Below are 23,271 nucleotides of genomic sequence, written 5' to 3'. Positions count from 1 at the left end.
CCCAGTTTTTTGTAGAATGTATTAACAAATTCTTCACCATACCGCCCAGATGGGGCGACCAGTCTTTTGACCAGTGAACGGGCTGTGGTGGTAAAGGTTTTGTTAAAATGGGTAGCCACTTCACCTTTGTCAGAAATGAGAGCGGCGTTTGTCCACAAGGGTTTGTCCACAATTTCATGCTGTAGCCTATTGATGTGCCATAGAGGAGAGATAACGTTGATCAAAATAACAATTCTTCTTCATTCTCTAATTGTGTTGACTTCTTTAAATTAAGCAATGCAGATGTTTAACAATAAGTTAACTCTTGAGAGTGTACATCAATGAAACCAAATGGACCCTGTAAGGTTGCATTTGGTTTCATTTTACACTCTCAATAGATAACGATTTAACAAGGGTCCATTTGGTTACCAACTGTCCCATCATTTAGCTGGGGACCACTGACTGCAGCTAGCACTGTCAGCATTTTCATATATCTTACTGTTGTCCCATTTTGTGCTTTACAAGATACAGCATAGACACCCATACATATAGGCTATTACTGTCAGAATTAATAATATCTTATTTCGTGGGAAAATGTAATAGGATAATGCAGCACAAGAGTGCCCATAATCTTTTGGGTGTACCATGTTGAGTCAGTGCAATAGATTAAGTAGTTTACATGTACATCAGATTAGGTTGTTAAATTCTATGTCTGGTTAAAGATAAACAAACTGAATAGCTTGCAGCGATGAACACAGATAGGCTACCACCTGTTAGTATTGTTAAGCCTACTGTAGATATTATGCAGTCTTTGTACAGATGTGTTTGTTAAAAAGCCTAACATTGCCTTCACATGGAAAGACATTATAGATAAGATAAGATGGATAAGCATATTGTCACATTTTAGAACACAAACGACAACGTGATTGTGTAACAACCTTGAGTTTACTATTTTTGTGAATATATAGTAATGGATGTGAAAGACACAGTTCAACATTCACGTTAAACATTAAAATGGCAGGACGCAAGGACACACAAATCCTGTTCACTAACTAGGTACAGTATCTCCCATGAAGGCACTAGTAGGCAGTGAATCGATATTCAAAATCTCTCCTCTGCTTCCTCTCCAAAAGCTCTGCCTGGAGCTTCTTTGTCTGTTAATGACAAAAAAGAGACCAGGTCATTAAAGGGAAAAAATATATATTGGTGCATAAATAAGGACTATTTCTTTTTCCACTTTATTTTTTATGGCACAATGTACCTCTTCCATGTCTTGCTTTGCAGCTGTGATCTGGTCTTCCACTGTGCCTATAGGATGTCTACATCTCTCCTGCATCATCTGAAGATGGCTTTGGATCCGCTGTTCCAGTTCCAAATCCCGGGCCGCTCTAGGAGGGCCACACAGGGTAATGGTAAAATTTCACATTTTACACTTTGAACAGCAGTTAAAAGTTAAAAGTAAGAGTTACAGTTAAAGAGTAAAGAAAGAAAGTACTGTCTATAAAGTTATGATACAAGGCAAGAAAAAGGAAAAGAAAAAGCGCCGTCAAAACAACAACAGTAGGATATACAATTGTATATTCCTAATAGGGGAGCAACTAAAGCATGCTGGCCAATTAATTATTAAATATCTAACGTATTGGTGTAGATTTCAATGTTTGAGTGTTGATTACTATATAGTATTAACAGAAATCTGGGTATTTCACTGGATAAATATGGCTCAAGAAGAACAAAGAAAATTCCTGACACCATAGATGATTGTGCTGCCTCTGTCTTACCACTAGGTGTCTCTAGTATTCCATTTCAATTGGCCACTGCGCCACAGTAAGTAGGTGAATGAAGTGACTTCAAAATTGATCTAGAGTAGACTATTTTCAGATTAATAAACAATGCTGTTGTCCCCATTATCATCTGCTACACAGTATATGTGACAGTATGTACAGTGTTGTTAATAGGTGCTGAATGTTTATACAGAATTGGATATGTTTTTTTGTTTTTAAATTATTATTTCTTTGGCTTTTTGCCTTTATTGATAGATTACAGTAGACAGGAAATGTGGAGAGAGAGAAGGGGAGTGACACTCAGCAAAGGTCGTCGGGATTGGGAGTCGAACCCGCAACACGCTGTCAGGTTGCATCAGCAGCCTAGGTGCTCGGACCGCTACCCTAGCAATCCGGGCCCAAATTGGATATGTTTTGTCTACAACAGTGGTTACAAACTGGGGGTCAGGACCACCAGGGGGCGTCCCCGAATTATTTTGGGGGGTACCCAAATGATGGGCTTAATTTGCAACAATGTTTTCTCACTCAACAGTAAACAAACCAACATACAGTATAAGAGTACAGTGTATCTGTACATTTCTTTTTTTTTGTTATCAATTATTTTTATTTTCCATAACATGAAATTAGAGACATACATATGAACAGAACAAGAAAAAGTAAAACATTAATCAAAAGAAAAATGCAATTAACAGACAAACAACACAAACAATAGCAAAACAAGAAAAGGAAAAGAAAACCCACCCACCCCTTTTCCCCGGACCAACACGGAATGTACAATAGTGCATGCCTGTGCTAGGCTGTTACCACTATATAGTGATTTCTTGAATCATAGCCTTAAGCTTATCTGCAATGTCCGACCACATATTAATGTTTTCTTCTTTTGCTCCGTGTAACCTTGCTATCGACTGCTCTAAATATACTATATCTAGAAAGGTTAAGGCCCACTGGCGAAACGTTAACGTATGAGGAGGTTTCCACCGCGTAGCTACCATCTTCTTCGCCGCCGTTAATCCAGCAAAGAAGATGCGCTTGCGTATATTGTTTAGTTGCAACTGTGAGACGTCATTTAATAAAAATAAAGAAGGAGAAGATATGATATTAATACTAAAAATAGTTGAAAGTTTTGAGGCAACCATATTCCAGAATGACGACACATTTGGGCATTCCCAAACCATGTGAAGGAAGGTACCAATACTATTTGAGGCGCAGAGAGTGCAGTTGGGATTATTCAAAATCCTCATAGCACATAGTCTGCGGGGAGTTAAATAAGTCCGATGAACAAAATTTAAATGAATTTGTTGATGGTCGTATCTGTACATTTCTAAAATTAAAATGTGGTGACCTTTAAGACCTTTTTAACGTTAATTGGCCAAATTGTCAAATATTACATAAGAAAGAGGCAAACATTGTGAAAATAGACAATCTACAAGCTCACAACGGCTTGCAGTGCGAGGCGTTGTGAGCTTGTAGTTAGGGTTACTATTTTCACAATATTTATCTGTGGAAGTGGACAAGTCAAATTAAATGTAATGCCTACAATTCCAAGTGCTTGTCAGGGTGGGGGGTCCCCAGAGGTTTGTGGCCTGAAAGGTTGGGGAACCCTTGTCTGCAATACATCTTGCACTGTCCCTTTACACTAGTGCATGGGTCTTCAACAGGGGGCCCGGGACCCCTAGGGGGTACTCAGAGTTACTACAGGGGGTCCTCCAAATCTTTGGGTGATATAAAGTTTTTTTCTGCTTTTTTACATTAACCACTTGAACCCTAGTGTCCATATTATGAGAACTTTAGCCAAAAATAGCAGATCTACAAGCTCAGTGAGCTTGTAGATCGGCTATTTTCGGCGAAGAGCTTTTGTGTAGAGGGGAAAATGAGCAGACTAAGGACAGAGTGAAAGGTCAAGTTTATTAAGTATTGACGGTTCAAGTGGATAAATATCTGAAAACACAAATTGACATGAATCCAAAATGCACTAATTGTGCTGTCAAACAATGAAACTATATGGAATCTATGATAAGGATGTGTGGGTCCCTGCTTCATCTCTCTCTCAACTAAGTCCTTGGCCTGAAAACGTTGAAGACCCCTGCTTTACAGTGTATTCAAGGTCAGGCCGTGTGTCAGCATGCACCGTGTTACTTGCAGAGTATTCAAGGTCATGTTGGCCTTGTGTCAGCAGGCACGGTTACTTTGCAGTCTGTTCATTCCTCTGACAAATGACACCAAGATACATTCCTGAGTGTTTATTGCACTTGGCAAAACAATTTACACTTATTTAAAACAATTGATTCTCAGGTGTTCGGGTGGCGCAGTGGTAAAGTGCCAGCCCACCACGGAGGTTGTGGGTTTGAATCCACCGTGGTGCATTCAGCTTTATCGAGCACCTATAAGAACAGAGTTTGGGGGAGGGAAACCGGGCAGGAAGGGTGATCAGGGGCGTCACTAGGGGGGGTAAAGTGGGACTGAGTTACTAGGGCCCAAGGTGGAAGGACCTTCATTATTTTATGCTTTAACTATTAAAAAATAGCAGAGCGCAGAGTTGTGAAAATTTGTGCAAATCTTTGAATATATGTATTTTTAAGCTTCTGGGGGGACCCTGGAACTATATTTTGAGATTGTGGTCCATAGCCAAATACATATCATTTTGGGGGTCCTTGACATGAAAAGGTTTCAGCACCACTGGCATAGAAAAATAGGTTTTTCAAAAAACCTTACAAGGATTTGAAATATTCAAAGGCACTCGGTGCCGCGCTGTGAGCTTGTATATCTGCTATTTTTCAATAGTTAAAGCACAAAATAACACGTAATAATGCGTTCCCAGTCTAAATGGGTTAACCCCCTCCCCCTATGAAGAATATTCATGGGAGGCCCGCAGTGAATCCTTGTACCCGGGGCCCAGAATTTGGTGCGACACCCCTGAGGGTGATATCACTTCACGTAATCCTACTACAGGCTGGAGTGGCACCTGTTAGGGCTCCTCACTGGCAGGCCAGTCAGCAGATACAACAGTAGTGATAACACAAAATGTGAACCGATGGGGAGGAATTAATCGGCATAAAGGATAATTGTGGTGAAAAAGTCACTGAGGATGTGGGCATGTTCTTAGTCCAGGGGTTCCCAAACTTTTTTGTCTCAGGGCACCCCATAAATATTTTTTTAATCCGAGGCACCCCTAAATTATAACCTTCACTCCCAGCACCTTATATTTATAGCATATCGTCGTTGTCGGGTGGAAACCTTGTATGTCCAAAACCGTTTCGTATTTATCATCTATAAAATGTACTAAACTAGTGAAAAAAGCACACAACGCCTCGCACCGCGAGGCGTTGTGTGTATTATGAAGCAGGGCTTTGCTTTACCAAAAGACGTACACATTTGAAACTTTGAGATACAAAGTTTCTGCCCGACAGTGGCGATATTTTTGTGATTATGTTGCGAGGAAAACATTGAGATAATAGCCATTTTGGTTAGAACTGACTGAAAATAACTTTGTACTTCAAGTTTAAAATGATACTAAATATTTTTGCAAGGGTCCAAATAAATTCCAAATATTATCAAATTATCTCGCGGCACCCCTGGACTGCCGTCACGGCACCCCAGGGTGCCCCGTCACCCACTTTGAAAACCCCTGTCTTAGTCTATACTAAAGTTGCAGCATATGTAGTTGGACCATATGAAGGTGACCATTTACCTGGCCTCTTCAAGCTCCTTCTGGGACATAAAGGACTTCTGTATCCTCTGGGCAGGATTGTGGCCAGCATAATGTGTCTCTGAATGCTGCCACAGAAAAAACAATAAAAACAATAAAATGTTATTAAAGCAACATGGTAATCTGTTGTGACCGCCAGGTCGCAATTTACTATGAAAAGCTCCACCGGCTGTCCACCTGTCTGTCCGTCACGTCACACTTTTGACATCTGATGTCACTGTGATGTCAGGGGAACCACTCTAGCAGAATGGGTTTGCCACTGTGATATCACGCTCTGGCTTCACTGTGATGTCACATTAACAGAATCCCTTTTATGCCCATATATGGAGTTCCCTGATGTCATCATTATTAATGATGCCCTGTAAGAGAGATTCCTGTGATGCCAGGTGGAACAATCCCCTTTATGCCCATATATGGAGATATGGAGATCCCTGTGATGACAGGGGAATAAATCCCATATATGCCCATATATGGAGATCCCTGATGTCCACTCACCCTGATGTCCACATCCCTACATATGTGATGCCAGGGGAACAAATACCTTTTATGCCCATATATGGAGATCCCTGATGTCCACATCCCTGATGTCCACATCACTGGCGCAGTGATGACCTCGCCCTTTGCTTGTCGCCCTGAGGCGTCTTACTAGTAATATGTTTTAGATACATATACAGAAGATCAGATATATTTGCACAGGGCCCACCTAGCAAAATGGCCCAGTTCCCTTGCTTTCCACTCCATCACTACTGTATGTTGTTGCCTCAGACATAATAATGTTCAACTGAGTATATCGGTGTGTCTGCCCATCAATAATTGAAACCCATAAATAGTCCTAGCGTAATCTATGTCTTCTCTCGTGCCAATTTTAAAATCTAAGCTAAGTCAAACGTGTTATATCTTTTTTTGTGTTATCTTATACATTTCTTTGTTAGTACCATTGGCCATACAGAGGTGGTGCTATGCTACCCCCTTGTGTTAAGGAAGTGCACTCCAAATAAATTAAAGCAATGTTGAAATTTGGTAGGGGAGTAGGTTGTATTAGACAGGGATCAGTTCACTTTGCAGTTTGCATATCCAGTCTAGAGTGGAGCTCAAACAAATTTAACTAAATTTCCATTCCTATCAGAGAGTGCACAAGCTTCAGTCAGACAATTATGGCTCAAGCCAAGGCAAACCAATCATGTGATCACTGATCATGGATATGAACCCTTGTATAGAACCAACTGCTCCATAGTATATAATACGTGTTTTATAGGAGATGTAATGTTTTTAAACCGTGTCATCAACATGGACCTGTCCCTTTTAGCGCTGTTGTTTTTCAAACACATTTTTGGACACTGCTTCTACAGATTTTGCCCTAAAATCACGCAAAGCAGTATCCTACAGTTATGTCATCAACATGCATCTGTCCCATCTAGCACCACCATCAGGCCGATTTTTGCAAAACACATTTTTGGGCACAGCTCCAACAGATTTGGCCCTAAAATCACGCAAAGCGGTACACAGTATCTCTAAAGTCATGTCATCAACATGGATCTGTCTCATTTCCCATATTCCCTCCTGATTGGCTATCATTGCCTTCTAAAGTTTGTGTATGCGACCTGACGGTATAAAATCATGTCAATAATAAAGAGCAGATGCACAATTTAGATGAGCTCACTTACATCCTCTCTCCTGTGTCTTTCATGTCTCTCCTTCTTGAGCTCCAGGACTTTCCTGTCTTCTTGCATCACCTTTGTATGTTTGCGCCATTCCTGAATAAACTCCTGATCTCTGGAAAAGTTCAAAAGTGAATGAACAAAAGTGAATGAACAGTCAGGATGCATGGATATCAGTGCATTAGAATGTAATTGTGTCTCATCATAAAGATCAAATATAAGAGACACTTTCAACTCACAATAGTTAGGATTAGGATTGTGACAGGGAAAATCTGATCTATAACTGGGCTTCATTTCTTTACATACCCATTACTGGTAATGGATTTGGCAGGCACATAATATTGATCCCTCACTTTCTGGCAGTTCATCAAATGTCAATTAGACACAATACATGCAGGTTCTTTCTCCTCTCTGGCAAGGCGTGTATACAGTAAAATCATCAGGGTTCATTTATCCACTAGAAACAAGACTAGAGTGTACAAATCTAACCAAACAGACTCGTTACGGGTCCACAGTCCACACTGAGGATTTTATAGTGTAGGCCAGGGTTCTTCAAAGTTTTCAGGCCAAGGACCCCTTAGTTGAAAGAAAGATGAAGCAGGAGTCAGGGACCCCCACAACCTTTTCAGAGATTCCATATAGTTGACAGCACAATCATCATTGTATTTTGGATTCATGTAAATTAGTTTTTTCAGATATTTAACCACTTGAACTGTCAATACTTAATAAACTTGACCTTTCACTCTGTACTTAGTCTGCTCTTTTTCCCCTCTACACTAAAGCTCTTTGCCGAAAATAGCCGATCTACAAGCTCACAACGCCTCACGCTGCGAGGCGTTGTGAGCTTGTAGATCTGCTATTTTTTGGCTAAAGTTCTCAGATTCTCAGAACATCATCATTCAAGTGGTTAATATAAAAAAGGAGAAAAAGGTTTCTATCTCACAAAGATTTGGAGGACCCCTGTAGTAACTCTGCAGACCCCCTAGGGGTCCCGGACCCCCTGTTGAAGACCCTTGGTGTAGGCTAAATATTCAGTGCAATTCTAACACGTCTAACAATTAACACGATTCAGCGATGATTAATGTCAACGTGCAGTTGATTGAGTACTGAAATAAAAGATTCACACAGACAACTCCAGACACCCACTTACTTTCTTTTCTGTTCCAAAATAGCCTGTTTCTCGTTCAGCTCTTTCATCACAGCCAGTCTCCTTTCCTCTGACCTCATCCCGTGGAGGATGTCACATGAGTGGCGCTCCGGAATTATGTTGGCCCCGGTAATCTCTTTTTTTCTGAAGTAAATCGAAAGAAAATGCTTTATTTTTATTGTTCACCAGAGCTCTAAGTCCCTGTGGAGGAGAGGCTGGGAGATTTTTTATGACTACAATAGGTCACCTCTGAAGAGAATATCATTAAAGTAGTTCTATGGCTCTATCGATAGTTCTATATCCGTGTACAAACATCTCCCCTCGCAAACAAATCCCAAACCTCAGCACTAAAGTTCTCAATTGAATCAAAACAAATCTACCACCCTCCAACTGTAGATAAAGCTATCATTATGCGTTCGCTTAATTTGATCATTCCAGGAGGAAGATACGATAGGGAACTTGAGGGGAATGTGTAATATTGCAAATAGCTGTTTATTTCCCCAAACAGGCTCAAAACAGGCTCAAAATGACCTCCTTGTTCATTACAATACTTATTTTGTAAATACACTGTACTATAAATGATCAGTAGAGCATCAGTGAAAATTGATTATACAAATGAGATGAACCATGGGGGAAGGGACAATCGCAGCCAGGAAAGTCATTCAATTTCACATTCCATAGTACATGCACACCAGAACCATACAACATACATTCACCATGTTTGTGTATCTCAGTAAATCACATTTTCTTCCACTTTCACATTAAATATTGACCTACCTTTGGATAACGGGCAGGGGATTTGACTCACGGTTTCCGTCAGCCCGTGCTGCCCTAGGCTGCTGTGCTGAGGGTAGAATGGATTCTCCATAGCCCAACTCGGCTCTGTCCATGAGAATCATCCTGTGTCTGAGATCCCTGAACTTCTGGAGTTCATCTTCATCCATCGACTCCTCACACAGGTCCATGCTGGACCCCACCAGCTCTGATAGCTGGAGTTTTTCCACAAGGGGCATGTCTGCCAACAAAACAACATGACAGCTTCCAATCACACCCAGGGGTACCTTAGCGGAGGAAACCACACTTTTTGGGAGCTAGAGGACCCTGGCTACTATGACCTGCCAGTAGTTTTTACTTTTTACAAATTGATAAGTGTCTTTAATGATTGATTTCCCGACAAGACAAGTCTACCAGTTTGAGAGAAAGAGAGAGAGCGAGCGAGAGAGAGAGAGAGAGAGAATTGTGAATAACAGATCACTGAGTAGACGTGACAAAAAACTCAACACATATTCACACCTACACATCGTAATGATCACACATTCAAAATATAGATTTAAGAAATGATTATCTGTACCGTCTGTGCATGTTATGCAGTGTCCTATTGCACTGTTGTGAGTTCTGTATGCACATACCTTTTCAGCAGCCCTGCATTAAGTGTTAATTGTTAAGTGGATGTCACAGATGCCACGGAAAATTCCTTAAATATTCCATACATAACCGTAAATGGCTTTGAAGTGCTTTCTGCTTCTGAACTATTTGTGCAAGAAGACAAGTCATGCTGAAATAGGGTTTAACAAATTGTATAAATTGCCAGCTGAGACAGGTTGATGACAAAGCAGAATGTAAAGCTGTAGTGAACAGAAGCCTCGCAAGTTTGTGACAGGCCAATCACTAAGGATATGCTCTGAGGAAATAAAAAGTGTTAAATGAATGTGGGTGCATTTATGTAAACCTAGTGCTGAACACACAACACGCAACAAGCTCAGAGATTGCTCCCCGGGGAAGAGGGGCCTCTTTTCTTTTTTGTAACCTTGTAGACAATAAGATAAATGGGCCGACAGTGGCGTTTGTCTTTTCTCAATGTGCAACAGCAGCTCTTCTGTGTCTCTGCCGGCTCATGAATTTATACTTTGTCGTATGATGGTGTCGTGTGTCGCAAATAGTAGATCTATGTGTTCACACTGCATAGCTTCACAACACATCGTGAGCTTGTAGATCTTTTTTTTGGTGAGTGACACTGACACCATCTTACCACAAAGTATAAACCAGGCTAAGAGGATTAGCTATGGACAGTGCTTGAAGACAGAGAGCACCCATTAGGAGACCACAGGTGATCGATCATTTTCATCAGGCTAAAATTATTGCAGTGTTGTAGGGGGGAAAGGGTTTCTGGGGGGGAGGGGGAGGGGGTCAGGCGACTGGCAGCCACTGTCTCCAAGGGAACAGAATCCCACCACTGAAGTGGAACCAGGGCAACAAGCTATTTTTGTGACCACCCTCCCTTTTCTTATGCGAAAAGAGCAGATGTCTAGGACGCATACAGACAGAGGCCACGTGCATACCGAACACCTTGCCGCTGCATCGTACAAGTTCGGGTGAGAGATTTTCATTTCATTCACCTGAATGAGATTTCCATACATGTACGGATCGCTCAGCCATAGCACTCCTCAAGAACTGCAGAATGCTCTGGACCCCCTCATGCACAATGGCTGGTGGTGGGAACCTGATGGGGCAATTCCTCAGGTTTAGAGCTTTGAGGGTCCTCACGTTACCTAGGAAGTGGAACATGTATGTATTACATTGTTTGCTACTTTTAAAATGGCACATATACAGTAGATAAAAAAATCACACCGTGTGAACTGAGCGGTGGAGGCTGTGCACCGCTGGGTGAGTGAAGCAGGGGTTTGGGTATATGGGTAGAATACATGCATTGCAAGGTTGCTCAACTGTGTGTGTGTGTGTGTGTGTGTGTGTGTGTGTGTGTGTGTGTGTGTGTGTGTGTGTGTGTGTGTGTGTGTGTGTGTGTGTGTGTGTGTGTGTGTGTGTGTGTGCGCGCGCGTGTGCGCGTGTGTGTATTTGTGAGAGAGGACTTGTGTGTGTGTGTTGCTCACCCAGGTGTGTGTGTGTGGTGTGTGTGTGTGCGTGCCTGCGTGTGTGGGCGTGTGGGTGCGCGCGCACGCGTGTGTGTGTATTGCAGTTGATGCTCAGACTAGACTCAACAGCACCCTCTCTGGTCACCCAGAGGTACTCAGGCTACATACACTTCATGCTACATACAGACAGATAGACACACACATACACGGATACACACACAGCCACGCTATGGAGACGGTGTGACCACCGCTCAAAAACAGTGTGTCAATGTCAATGAGCAGTACTGAAACAAAGGTATTAAAAACACTACTGTATATTTGTTGGAATAAGTCGTATGAGGTGAAATCACTTCTGGTAGAGGTGACTAAACTAACTCACCCAGCTCTGGTGGAAGTTCAGAAATAGGATTTCCTTCCAGCAGCAATGTTTTCAGAGATCTGAATAAACCATTTAGAGATTATATCAATACAGAGTATGTAAATCAGTAGCAGAGCTAAGTGGCAGCATTTCCATGCAAAGAGTAGCTCATAATATATACAGTTTATATATTTCCCTTCTTTGTAATGATCTACGATTACACAGTTGTACAGTTTTTAAGGTAGTACTAGTGTTGAGTTTTTTGAAAGCAGATGCTAAATGGTTTAACCATCCTTTAGGAGAGCAGCAAGACTCCTAATGGCGCGTTTCCACATTGGCTCAACTCAATTTTAGTACCAGGTAAATTCTTTTCCACAGCAGATACTCCCTTTAGTGTACCTGGTCATCATAGCAACATCTAACCTTACAAGTCTGTATAGACTGTATGTAGAGCACTAAAGAACAATAGTGGATTGTCTGGAAATGGCCTCTATAATCCGGATCCAATAAAAAAGGTTTCTGATAAAGGTTTAGACAAGAAATAGGCCATGCAGTTGCCTAATATTATTGATTCATTTCACATTGGCTAGTTTAGAATCTTGGTAACAATGTTCGGGAGCTTCCATACAATTCTAAGAGAATTGTGACTAAATTCTACAATGCTACTTACTGATGATTGTCTTTGACTAATCAGTAGTCTGCAGTGTTTCCATATCATCTTTTGGTATCGGAATCCAAAGAGCCTCAACATTCTTCTGTCAGTGTGCAAGCCTTATCTGTTGTTTATGGACTTTAATGCTGGCCTCTCGCACCTGGCTGTTCATAATTCCTCCAGTCTGCCACTGACATTATAGTCCTCTGATGTATACTTTTTGTTCTTTTTACAGTTATTGTAAAAAAAATCACACTGTGAACTGAGCGGTGGAGGCTGCACAACAACGCCTGCGTGCGTGCGTGTGTGTGTGTGCGGCGCGTGTGCTGAGCGTCTGTGTGACTCAACAGCGCCACTGTGGTCACCAGCGGTATTCATGCTACGGATAAAGCCACATAGAAAGCCACATAGCCACACACAGACAAAGCCACTCTGAGGAGCGGCTGACCACCCCTCAAAAAAAGCAGAAGAAAGCCTGGAGTTGCCTTTGGTATCGCCTCAGCTTGCTTAGAACCTCGATGGAGGTGATACCCAAATAAGTATCAGATACCATGTACTATCCACAACGTTTTCCAAATGGCAAACCAAAAAAGGCGTGTCAAGTGGAGAGTTTGGGTAGCTCTAGACGAGAGGAAAGGCAATGGGGTCAAACAAATCAGTAGGGTTCATTCCCATGGGGTGACGTTGCACATGACATTCCATGGTAATCCAGACAGTAGTTTTGGAGGTATCTTGTTTGAGACCAGTGTTAAATGGTCTCCAACACCGGTAGAGGTACTAAAATAAATGATGAGTATGCCTACATCAAACACTCTGCAGGTGACACGGAGACACACTGACCTTTGAAGACATGCAGTAGATAAGAAACAGGTCTGGAATAACAATACAATATCACATGTTATTTCTTTTTTTAAAGGAAAAGGGTTGGTTTACCTGTGAGAACCAATTTGAATTGGCAGGGATGAAATGTCATTATTTCTGAGATCCAGCCATACCAGGTTGGGCAGACTGGTGAACATCGAATCTGGGAGAGTGACTATCTGATTGCCTTCAAGATATAAATTCTGACATGAAAAAATAAATAAATATATTATTATTATTAGATATAATAACTGATCGAGAGAAGAAAAATGCCTACAAATTCAAATGTGTATTGTACGATAATTACATTGATAATCACATCTACAACAGGTGGGGAGAAGTATATATCAATGCATGAGGTTCAAGCTGACCTTCAGCGAGTGATTCTTCAAAATACTTTCTGCAACATCTTTCAGCTTTGTTCTGCTTAAATCCACAGTCTCTGGTGCAACACATTTCTCGGTTGGTAGCAGGTGAAGTGTCTGGTATTTTACAACACTGTCCTCACAGTCAAGGCTCAAATGCAGATCAGGAGCTTCTTCCGTCTGTGGGAAAGACAGATATGATATTCAGAGGTGATCAGGGGAGAAAAGCAGCTAAGTACATTCAGAGGCGTCACAAGGTGGAGGGGCCTTGATTATTTTATACTTTAGCTATTGAAAAATAGCAGATATAGAAGCTCACAGCACGGCACCGCGCTGCAAGCTTGTAGATCTGCTATTTTTGAAAAGTCGTGAAAACATTATTTTGAGATGGCCAAATACTTATCATTTTGGGGGTCCTTCACATGAAAAGGTTTGAGCACCACTGACATAGAAACACAGTTTTTTCAAAAAACCTTAGAAGGACTTGCACAAATGTTCACATTTTTTCAAAAATAGCAGATCTACAAGCTCTTGAAAACTTTATTTAGCCCAAGTAAAACATTTGAATACTTTCCCACCACTGAATGTAATGCAGCACTAGCAGTATATAATGTATTATGATGGAGCATTTTCATCATTCTGTGTCCATTAGTCAAGTGTTATTTTCAGTCAAACAACTCTCCCACAGTCCCAGAAGCTAATACAACCAAATGAGTTTAACCATGAGCTCTGAGACCCAGGGCTCAGAGTCTGAGTCAAACTATGTCATTACCAGTAAGACGCCTAAGGGCGAAAAGTGGTCGTGCAGGACGGAATTCATTTGCAAGTGTGATTCGAGTTGCGGTTGGTTGTTTAAGTTGGACACAATTTGGAATCCCCCCCCCCCCCCAAATATGGATATGACTGACATCTGACAAAATAGATGTAAGCCATTTACCATGAGAGGGAGTGGGTTGTTGGCTGATTTACCACTGTTTCAGGGTTGTGGCACGAGGCGAATGGTAAATTGCTACCACTTCTACCATATAAATGAAAGAAAATACAATTATAACTTGCAAGGTTATTTAGTTACAATCATTAAATGTTTCAGAATACACATTCCGCCAAAGCATATAGTCCCATAAACAACAATGATTGCAGCCACATTCACTGGCCAAAAACAAACAAACAAAACAAAAAAGAAATCATAACCTAGGCTACTTGTCATGATGTCGATTCACAGTTATTGACACGAATCTGGTTGTTTGGGAGGCGCATTGATCTTGGAAATGTTACAACTGCAACACAACAGTGGGCGGGGTCCATGAGCCAACTCAAGGTTGTTGACTGATTTACCACTGTTTTAAGCCAATCAGAATCCAGTATCTGAACACGTGACCACAAAAAGGGGTAGAAGTCTTGTTATAGACCACATGAGACTCACACAATATGACCATATATGGGCATTCCAAGCTATGGTCTTAATATTGATGAAATCAGGGATCTCCATATATGGACATACCAGTAAGACTCCCTAATCGGGAGATAAGCGACTGTCAGGTCACAGTATACACAAAGAGGCCTGTAAGTGGCATTGGTTCCACCCACAAGTTTGTACGACAAACGGTTGATGAGTAAAGCCAAATAAAGTTTTGGCCAATCAGAGGAGGGGGCGGGGCAAAGTTAAACCAATTAAGGTGAAGGACTCTTAATCAAGTCAATTGACACCACCCACAAGTTTGTATGACAAACGGTTGATGAGTAAAGCCAAATAAAGTTTCGCCAATCAGAGGAGGGGGCGTGGCAAAGTTAAACCAATTACGGTGAAGGACTCTTAATCAAGTCAATTGACACCACCCACAAGTTTGTACAACAAACGGTTGATGAGTAAAGCCAAATAAAGTTTTGGCCAATGAGGGGAGGGGGCGGGGCAAAGTTAAACCAATGAAAGGTGAAGGACTGTTGGAGCAGCAGGAGTCGGTGGTCCCTGGGAATTCCCCATGAGCAGCCCAGTTGGGGTGTTGATTTGGTCATTTTTGCACTATTTGGCGGCGGTGGCAGGGGGTCCCTGGGGGTCCGTGGAGGTCTGGGGGTCCTGAAGGTTGTGGTTTGGCAGGCAAGGAGTGTGTGTGGAAAATGTCACATGGATAGGGGTAACGATGGCGGAGATATGAGTAGGGCAAAAGTGTAATGTGACATGACAGACAGACTGACGGACAGACGGACGGACGGACAGACAGACAGACAGCCGGTGGAGGTTTTGATAGTAAATGCGACCTTACGGTCGCAACAAGGGACAAGGACGGAATGATGTCACAATGTCATGTCACAACAATGTGATGCCATAGGTCAGCTATAGACATACTGTATATGGAGATCAGGGATCTCCATATATGGGCATACAATGTACATACAAGGGACAAGGACGGAATGTGATGTCACAATGTGATGTCACGACGATTTGACGAAACAACAGGTCAGCAGCTAGAGACATTGAGGCTTTACTCACGGATGTACGGACAAGATGTGACGGTTTTCATAGTAACTGCGACCTACAGTCGCAATAATAATAGACTATTCAGGAGAAAGTTTTCCCAGGCATTTCAAGTTCCAGACATCACCCACATCACATTGCATTATTTTGTGTCTCCTCATCTAGCTTGTTAGCTATGCTAATCAACACAGTGTAGAAAATACAGTAACATTTATTGAGAGGTGCAATCATATAGTGTTGCAGTAGTCTTGGGTCGCGCGCCCCCGACGACCCATATCTTTTTCTGAGCCGGGGTCCCGCACCCCCCGAAGTTCACACCTCGACAACTGTTTAACAAAGAAACTAGCCTATTTGCATATCAATAGACCTGTATAGTAGGTGTCGAGAGACGTTCGCGACCCCACAAACATTGAATCACCACTGCACCACTGGGGGCCGTGCAACACAACAACTACAGCAATGCATTCGTAAAGAGTGTAGTAACCTTACCTACCGTTTAAAACAAATGGGCTAGCTGCTTGCTCAATATGAACTAAAACGTAAATTGAATAAGTGGCTTTCTTACCATCCTAGGAGGTGTCGTATCCATAGTAACCAACGCAACATCAACTACGGCGCCCGTCAACTGTCAAACAGTACGAGCACGAATTCACAAAAGTTTTTTAAGTATAGTAACACTAACAGTAAATTAACTCTATGCTTTTGTGCATCTGTTGTCATTGTATGATTTCTTTCACGGACCATCAATTGATGACATTTAGCCTCTCGGACCTATCTTTCCATATTTCCATGCTGTATTGGTGTTGGTGCCATAGGAGAGATGACAGGCAAACGTTGATCAAAATAACAATTCTTCTACATTCTCAATTGTGTAGACTTCATGTAAATTAAGTAATGCAGATGTTTAACAATGAGTTTAAAATGAAACCAAATAGACCCTACTGTCCATTTTACATTGTACACTCTCAGTTAAAGATCTATAACCATAAGGGTCCATTTGGTTTCCCTAAGTGGGGTCCACCCAGCTCTCCATCATTTAGCTGAGGAGGACCACCAGTAGGCTGAGCCTGGAACCCCCTCAAGTCAAGGACCACCGGTTGTCCCCGGACCACTGGTTGAGAACCACTGCACTCAATGATCAGGCACCACCCACCACCACCCATCTCCTAATGAGATTCAGTAATGTCTGAATTCACTGAGGTAATAATACCGGACAACACCAGCCACTCTCACTTCCTCTAGTAGTAGCCGAGAGTACAGTGGGCGGTTGGAAAAGCTCTCCAGTTAGTAGTGTGTCTCCAATGTATGATCGTGTGATCCTGGGCTCCTCTGGTCTTGAATCTTTGACATGCACGGCAGTGTGAGCAGCGTCGACTACAGTCATTGGCAAACAACTGTCACACTCAGCTCCGACAACATAAGAAGTCACTTGGTTGGCTGGTTGTTTTACGGAAGAAGATAAATCACCGAGTGTCTTTTTCTCTCTCTCTCGGTATCTCTTTATCTAAAAAAACAGCTTTTTTAAATCCCCCCAAAAATATTCGGTACTTTCTTTCTCGCGTCGAGGTGTGCGTACATGCGAGGAGAATAATTGACAGCGGGGAGGTTGCGATGTATTTGATCAACGTTTGATCAACGTGTCCACCAGTCCAGTCCAATAACACACACTCACACACACAGCTGTAGTTTTTTCCACGGGGAGACAGGAATGCAATCTGAGCTCGCATCGATGTTTCAATGGAGCAAGTGGAAGAAGAGGATGGGGGCGAACAGTTCTTCAAAAAGACCCGTGTTCGACGAGAAGGAGGATGGTAAGTAAATTACTATAAATTAAACAGAATAGATGGATTATGGATATGGAGACGTGTATATGCGCAGTGATTCACCACCATATGGCCATTTTTACAACACATGACTTCAGCTGTCTGAGTTGTAGAAGTTGATATAAGCAGGAACATGTCGCAAATAAACCACTTTAGCTGTTTTGACCAGGGGAGTTCTGTTCTTCCCCAAGAAGAAAGCTGTTGTTGGGTGAATAAACGATTAGCCTCGCAGCTTGTTATGTCTAGCGGTAGAGGTCGGGGGTGTGGCGCTCAACTTTCTACTGAATAGACTGTACAGGCTACCGTTGACAGGTTTATTATTACGCAGAGTCGCAGACTATTAATTTATGTATCCTTGAATGGTGTTGTATGATCTTAAAGGAGTAGTTTACCCCAAAAATGCCCCCCCCCCCCCCCTCTGTATTCCTATAAGACAATAATTTGATTATAATAAATGTGCCCCCATTGATTCCGGATGGAGACAGAAATGCATTTGTGTCTCCATCCGGAATCAATGGGGGTACATTTATTATAATCAAATTATTCTCTTAGGAATGCAGGGGAAAAAAATATATATTATTGTTGCGTTGAGGTGAGTAATCAATAGAAGAAAAAAAAACATTTTGGGAACTACTCCTTTAACACACTGTAAACATCCTAGTGAGTCTACCCCAATACAACGTTTATAATAACTTAATTGGCCTTACCAACACATCAGGGAAAATGTAGGCAGCTCTGCTAGAATCAATCATTCATTCAATCAATCAATCAATTAATCAAACACACACACACACACACACACACACACACACACACACACACACACACACACACACACACACACACACACACACACACAACACAATTATAATGCAGTAATTCTAATTGCAGACATATTACAGATATTTATAGAACAAATAGCAGGGAGCACAGACATGGAGAATGCATGGATGATTGCCTGAGCTATTTAATATGTGCCATTGAAGACATTGAGTTAGCCTAATTGCGTAATTAAGGCAAGATTAGTGCCATCAAATCAGGCAGGGCAGTAATAATTCATTCATAGTTGTCATTGTATGGGAAATAATCCTCTGGTTGTAGCTAAGCTATGCAAAATATTCTTAGCACTGAATCTAAACGTTCCTTAAAGGTGGTGTAAGTTATATTTTTTAGTTTTTTAATTACAATGAGTATTAGTTATTCTCATAACAATCATAAACGACATGTTCTGATCAGGATATACATTTTATCCAAACAGCAGAGAAAACTCATAACAGGATACAGGATAAACAAGTGAAATTGGAAGTGATGAATCAAAAAATTGGAAGTTGACACAATTGGAACTGGATCGCACGCTGATAAATGGTATTTGTGGAGTTCTCTCTGGTTAAATTGGTGACCCACCTGAATTATGAATTTTAGATTTATTGGAGAGGCAGGGAGACTCCTGTAACATGAACAAAAACTTCATAGCAACGATTACAATCAGAATAGAGCTTTAACTTTTAATAATCTTTTTGTTTAACAAAACAATATCACATACAGCACCTTTTTAACAATCTAAAATGACTTCTTTCTCGAGTTGCTTAAGTTATTTTAAATGACAGATGATGACACTTACAGACATTTTCAGTAAATGAGGTCAGCTCACAGCAGAGTTGTGAGCTATTGTGTGCCTGTGCGTGCATGTGCGTGCATGCGTGCGTGCAGTCAGCGAGTGTGCCATGTGTCCATATGTCAATGCTTAAGCTACTGCATGTAGCACACATGCATAGGCCTATGATCTAATTGACAAGGGTGACCTATTTAGACAATCTATGGACGTCCTGACGTCTAAACAAAGTGTCCTGCAGCGCAGCTACTTATTCCTGATAAATTCTGGGGGTTGACAGGCAGCAGCAAGGAGTTGCCTCTCAGTTTTTATGCAGTCTGCTTTTATCCTCCTAACAGTGATTATCAAAAGAAAAGCTTAAGCCAGGGAGTGCATTCAGACACAGAGATACTCTTGGCAAGGCCTTCTGGTTTGCTGTTTCTTACCCCTTGCACTGGTGGTGATTGATGGAGGAACCTTGAACCATGGGGCTGAATTGCTGAAGGCTGAGGTGGATTATTTCTATGCTATACCCATGCTGAGTGAGAAGAAAGAGGCCATATCATCTTCACTATGTCTCCCCTTTTGTGGCTATTTTCAGGGTGATTTTCATAACCTCATATCAGAGATATGATGCAAGTGCCACTTGTGCATGATCAGTGAGGCCCTAATAATTAAGCTAACCTTTTCTGCATCTCTCTTTCCCTGCCTTGCCAAGAGTTGATGCATCTGATGATCATTATCATTGTGTTGTCCTTATGACCACCATTATAACAGTTTGGCGCATGTATTAATTGAGACCATCATGTTCTTGGGTGCAAGCCAAGGTGGCATTTGATTGAGCCGTTCTATCATTATTGTAAGGCAGCACAGAACTGCAGTCTGAGCGGGGCGGCTGTGGCTCAGGGGTAGAGAAACCGTCATTATTACACGGAGGGTTCCCAGTTCGACCCCGGGCTCCCCCAGAGTTGGTGTCGAAGAGTCCTTGAGCAAGACTTTGAACCCCTAGTTGCTCCCGGTGAGCAGGTTGGTGCCTTGCATGGTTTCCTCTGCCATCGGTGTATGAATGTGTGTGTGAATGGGTGAATGTAAAGCGCCTTGGATAAAGGCGCTATATAAATGCACCATTTACCATTTTTTACCATTTACCAGTAGAGAACTCAGTGATATAATAAAGTATACATAATAAAATAAGGCGGAAAGTTGTAGGGGGGTCTATGACTCACACAGACTTTTCAATGTTCAAGTAATTTTCTCCTCACTGGTCACACTGAACACCTTGCAGCTGTTACACCAGCTTTAGTGCTCTCTTGCTGTGTAAGGGAGCCTCTTCTTCTCATAGCCGCTGCATATTTTTGAAGCGCTGCTCCAGCAGTGATAACACACTATTGTGTACCGCATTGTGGATGCTGAGCCTGTTTGTTGCAGACTGTTGATGGCTCTCGCCTGACAGGTCTCTAGGAAATAGTATCTCTTTGGCTTCTTGGAAAACGGCATATGGCCTACATTAGGCAGTAATATTAGAGCAGCATTTGGCTGGAAATGCTGCAAACACAATCAAGTGGTCAGGTCAGGTCCGTGCATGGCTGCCAAAAGGTTTCTTTGTAGCAGATTGTACGATTAACAGAAAAGGCCCCGGGAATTGATTCAGGGGCACATCCTTCCTGTGCATCACCATTCAGCATGCTGCTTTTTCCAACAATGTTCTTGACCACTAATGCCCTTTGTATACTTAGTATTGCACAGAAATAGCTGATATACAAGCTCACAACACATATCGCTATTGTTGAAAAAAAATCTATTTTGTCTCTTACTGTACTACTTTCTCTACCAGGAGGTAACTAGACATTTTGTGAATGTGCGACTTCAGCTGGAAGAAAAGTAAATTTGCAGGTGCATTCTTTCAAACTGCCAACCATTGTGGCCTGGATGAAAGGCTTCATGATGACACCCATGATGGTGTTGTTAATGCAATGATGTAATGGCTATGACTGTAGCAGCAGGATGTGTCCAAAACCATGCCACCTCACATGAGCTTTACTCCACAACCATGTCAACACATTGGATGCAGAGTGCAGACCTATAGTTATATAGCCTAACTGTGGGCCAAGCCCTGAAGACAAAAGGAGCACTCTTTTCTTTCACCAGACCTCCTCTGAACTTGAAATGGCACCAGCAGTTGAAAGAGCACATTTCAAAGTGAATCACCACAGTGTTGGGGCCAGTGCAGAATTGAAAAATGCCAGTGTCTTAATTGAGCGTGCACCTGTGGCACACATTGGTGGCACACATTGGTTACCTCATATTTTACAGACAACGCATTGGTTGTCTGTGTTTCTGTGCCTGTGGATTGACATGAATGCAGGATGCACTTTGCATGCTCAAGCACTTGTGCATGCTGATGCCTGCAAGTGTGTATGATTGTTTGATGGTAAGTACTGTAGTGTAGGCTACTGTAGGGATGCTGAGAGCAGATTTGGTCAAGGATAAAGATAAGACACAGAGGGAGATGGCTGGGTGCACAAGCTGAATACAGAGTCCCTCACTTTCTTTCATCTTTGTCTCTTGGCTCTCAATTTCCTTCCCTCGATGTATTCAACTGAGCTCTACGTCTGCCTGCAGCTACTGGCTTCCCTCCACTGAGGACTACCGTAAGCACCCATACAAGTAATGCAATATGTGGGTGATAATATCGTGGTCATAGTGCCGTGTCATCCGATCCCCGAGGGAGGTTGCAGTTTAAGTTGTGGAGCGCTACCATTATGGAGTGTTTTCCTGTTCTCAAATGTACAATTTCTCATGGAAACAAATGTATAAGTTCATTATTTAATATGATGCAATGTTTTGTTTGCTTGTTTTCAACAAATGACTTCCAACTGTACTGCAGTCTCTCAAAATGAATATTTCGTTTTAAATGTATTTACTTTTGGTTGCATTTTTGAATTACAAATCATTTTGCAGTCAGTTAGCGCCTCATTGTTTGGAACAAATCCCTTTAGCTGATCTGTGTAGAGTACAGCCCCTCTGAAAGGCAGTCGACACTGTCTGGAATACACTTTTAGTGTGCCTCTCCAATCTGTGTAACCTTGTTTGCTTCAGGTAATGCTGGGAAGATGACAGTTGTAGCAGTGCTTGTGTCAGAGCAAAGGTGTCATCAAGGAGATCAACTCAGCTGGGTGCTGAGATGAAAACGGAGAGGAAAGGTCGCTTGCTTGCTTGCGTGTGTGTCTGTGTGTGTGCGCACGACACGTGCTTGTGCATGCGTGTTATTCTGTTTGTGTGCGGTTATGTGTTTGTCATAAGCTTGGGCGGTATCAAGGTAGTACCGTAGGTGGGTTCCCCAGGTTCTATGTTCCCCGCTTACCCAAAAAAGGTTCTATGTTCCCCGCTCATCCAAAAATGCAGGAAACATAACTCTAAACACACACAACGGAACATAATGGGGAGAAATGACGAATACTAGTGGGTCAGGGGGGAACTAGGGACACCTGGGCACCATATTTGTGTTATGACTGGGCATCTGGATGAGTGGGTACTTGGAAAAGTAGGCACTTAGGGGTGGAGACATCTGGGCACTAGGAGCACCTGGACAACTGGACGAGTGGGCACCTAAATTAGGATTGCACACATGTTCTTAGTGGCCAGATGTCCCACCATTTCCTGCATTTGAGTTGGGAACATATACCTTTTTTTGGGTGGGGATTCTGGGGAACATAGAACCTTTTTTGGTGGAGGGTAGGTGGAGAACATAGAAACGTTTTGGGGGAAGTGGGGAACATAGAACCTGGGGAACATAGGGAGGCCCCCCCCATAGGCCCCCATAGGCTATAGGATATTTTATATCCTATATTATATTTTGGTCAAAGTATGGACAGGCCTTAACTTTATCTTGAGAAGACATTTCTTCTGATGAAGCAGTTATAGCCACATGATTTTATTCAACTGCCAGTCTGTCACTGACCATAGCACCACTCATAATTTCTGTTCCTCCTCTCACTGATGTGTCC

At 42.1% G+C, this 23,271-nt stretch overlaps 2 protein-coding genes across 2 annotated transcripts in view; one reads left to right on the top strand and one right to left on the bottom strand.

Annotated features, from left to right (window-relative positions):
* Positions 1-1,058: 1,058 nt before the first annotated feature.
* Positions 1,059-16,439, bottom strand: LOC308297184 (leucine-rich repeat-containing protein 27-like; the record flags this gene model as incomplete). The annotated part of the gene is made up of 11 exons (XM_080740600.1): positions 1,059-1,133; positions 1,241-1,367; positions 5,449-5,534; positions 7,131-7,239; positions 8,275-8,415; positions 9,049-9,286; positions 10,668-10,820; positions 11,521-11,579; positions 13,085-13,215; positions 13,384-13,557; positions 16,416-16,439. 11 exons carry the CDS (start codon positions 16,437-16,439, stop codon positions 1,059-1,061), a joined length of 1,317 nt encoding a protein of 438 aa, XP_080596726.1.
* Positions 16,440-17,471: 1,032 nt separating this feature from the next.
* The window catches only part of stk32c (serine/threonine kinase 32C), a 192,582-nt gene continuing 186,782 nt past the window's right edge, over positions 17,472-23,271 (top strand). Inside the window, exon 1 of the mRNA XM_080739971.1 lies at positions 17,472-17,661. Within this exon, the coding sequence (XP_080596097.1) occupies positions 17,559-17,661 (103 nt within the window). The 5' untranslated portion in view covers positions 17,472-17,558. The remainder of the gene's footprint in view (positions 17,662-23,271) is intronic.

Source organism: Nannobrachium achirus (genome assembly GCF_963921795.1).
Source record: "Nannobrachium achirus genome assembly, chromosome: 13".
In the NCBI taxonomy this organism is placed as follows: domain Eukaryota; kingdom Metazoa; phylum Chordata; class Actinopteri; order Myctophiformes; family Myctophidae; genus Nannobrachium; species Nannobrachium achirus.
This window is presented reverse-complemented; position numbering and strand designations above follow the sequence as displayed.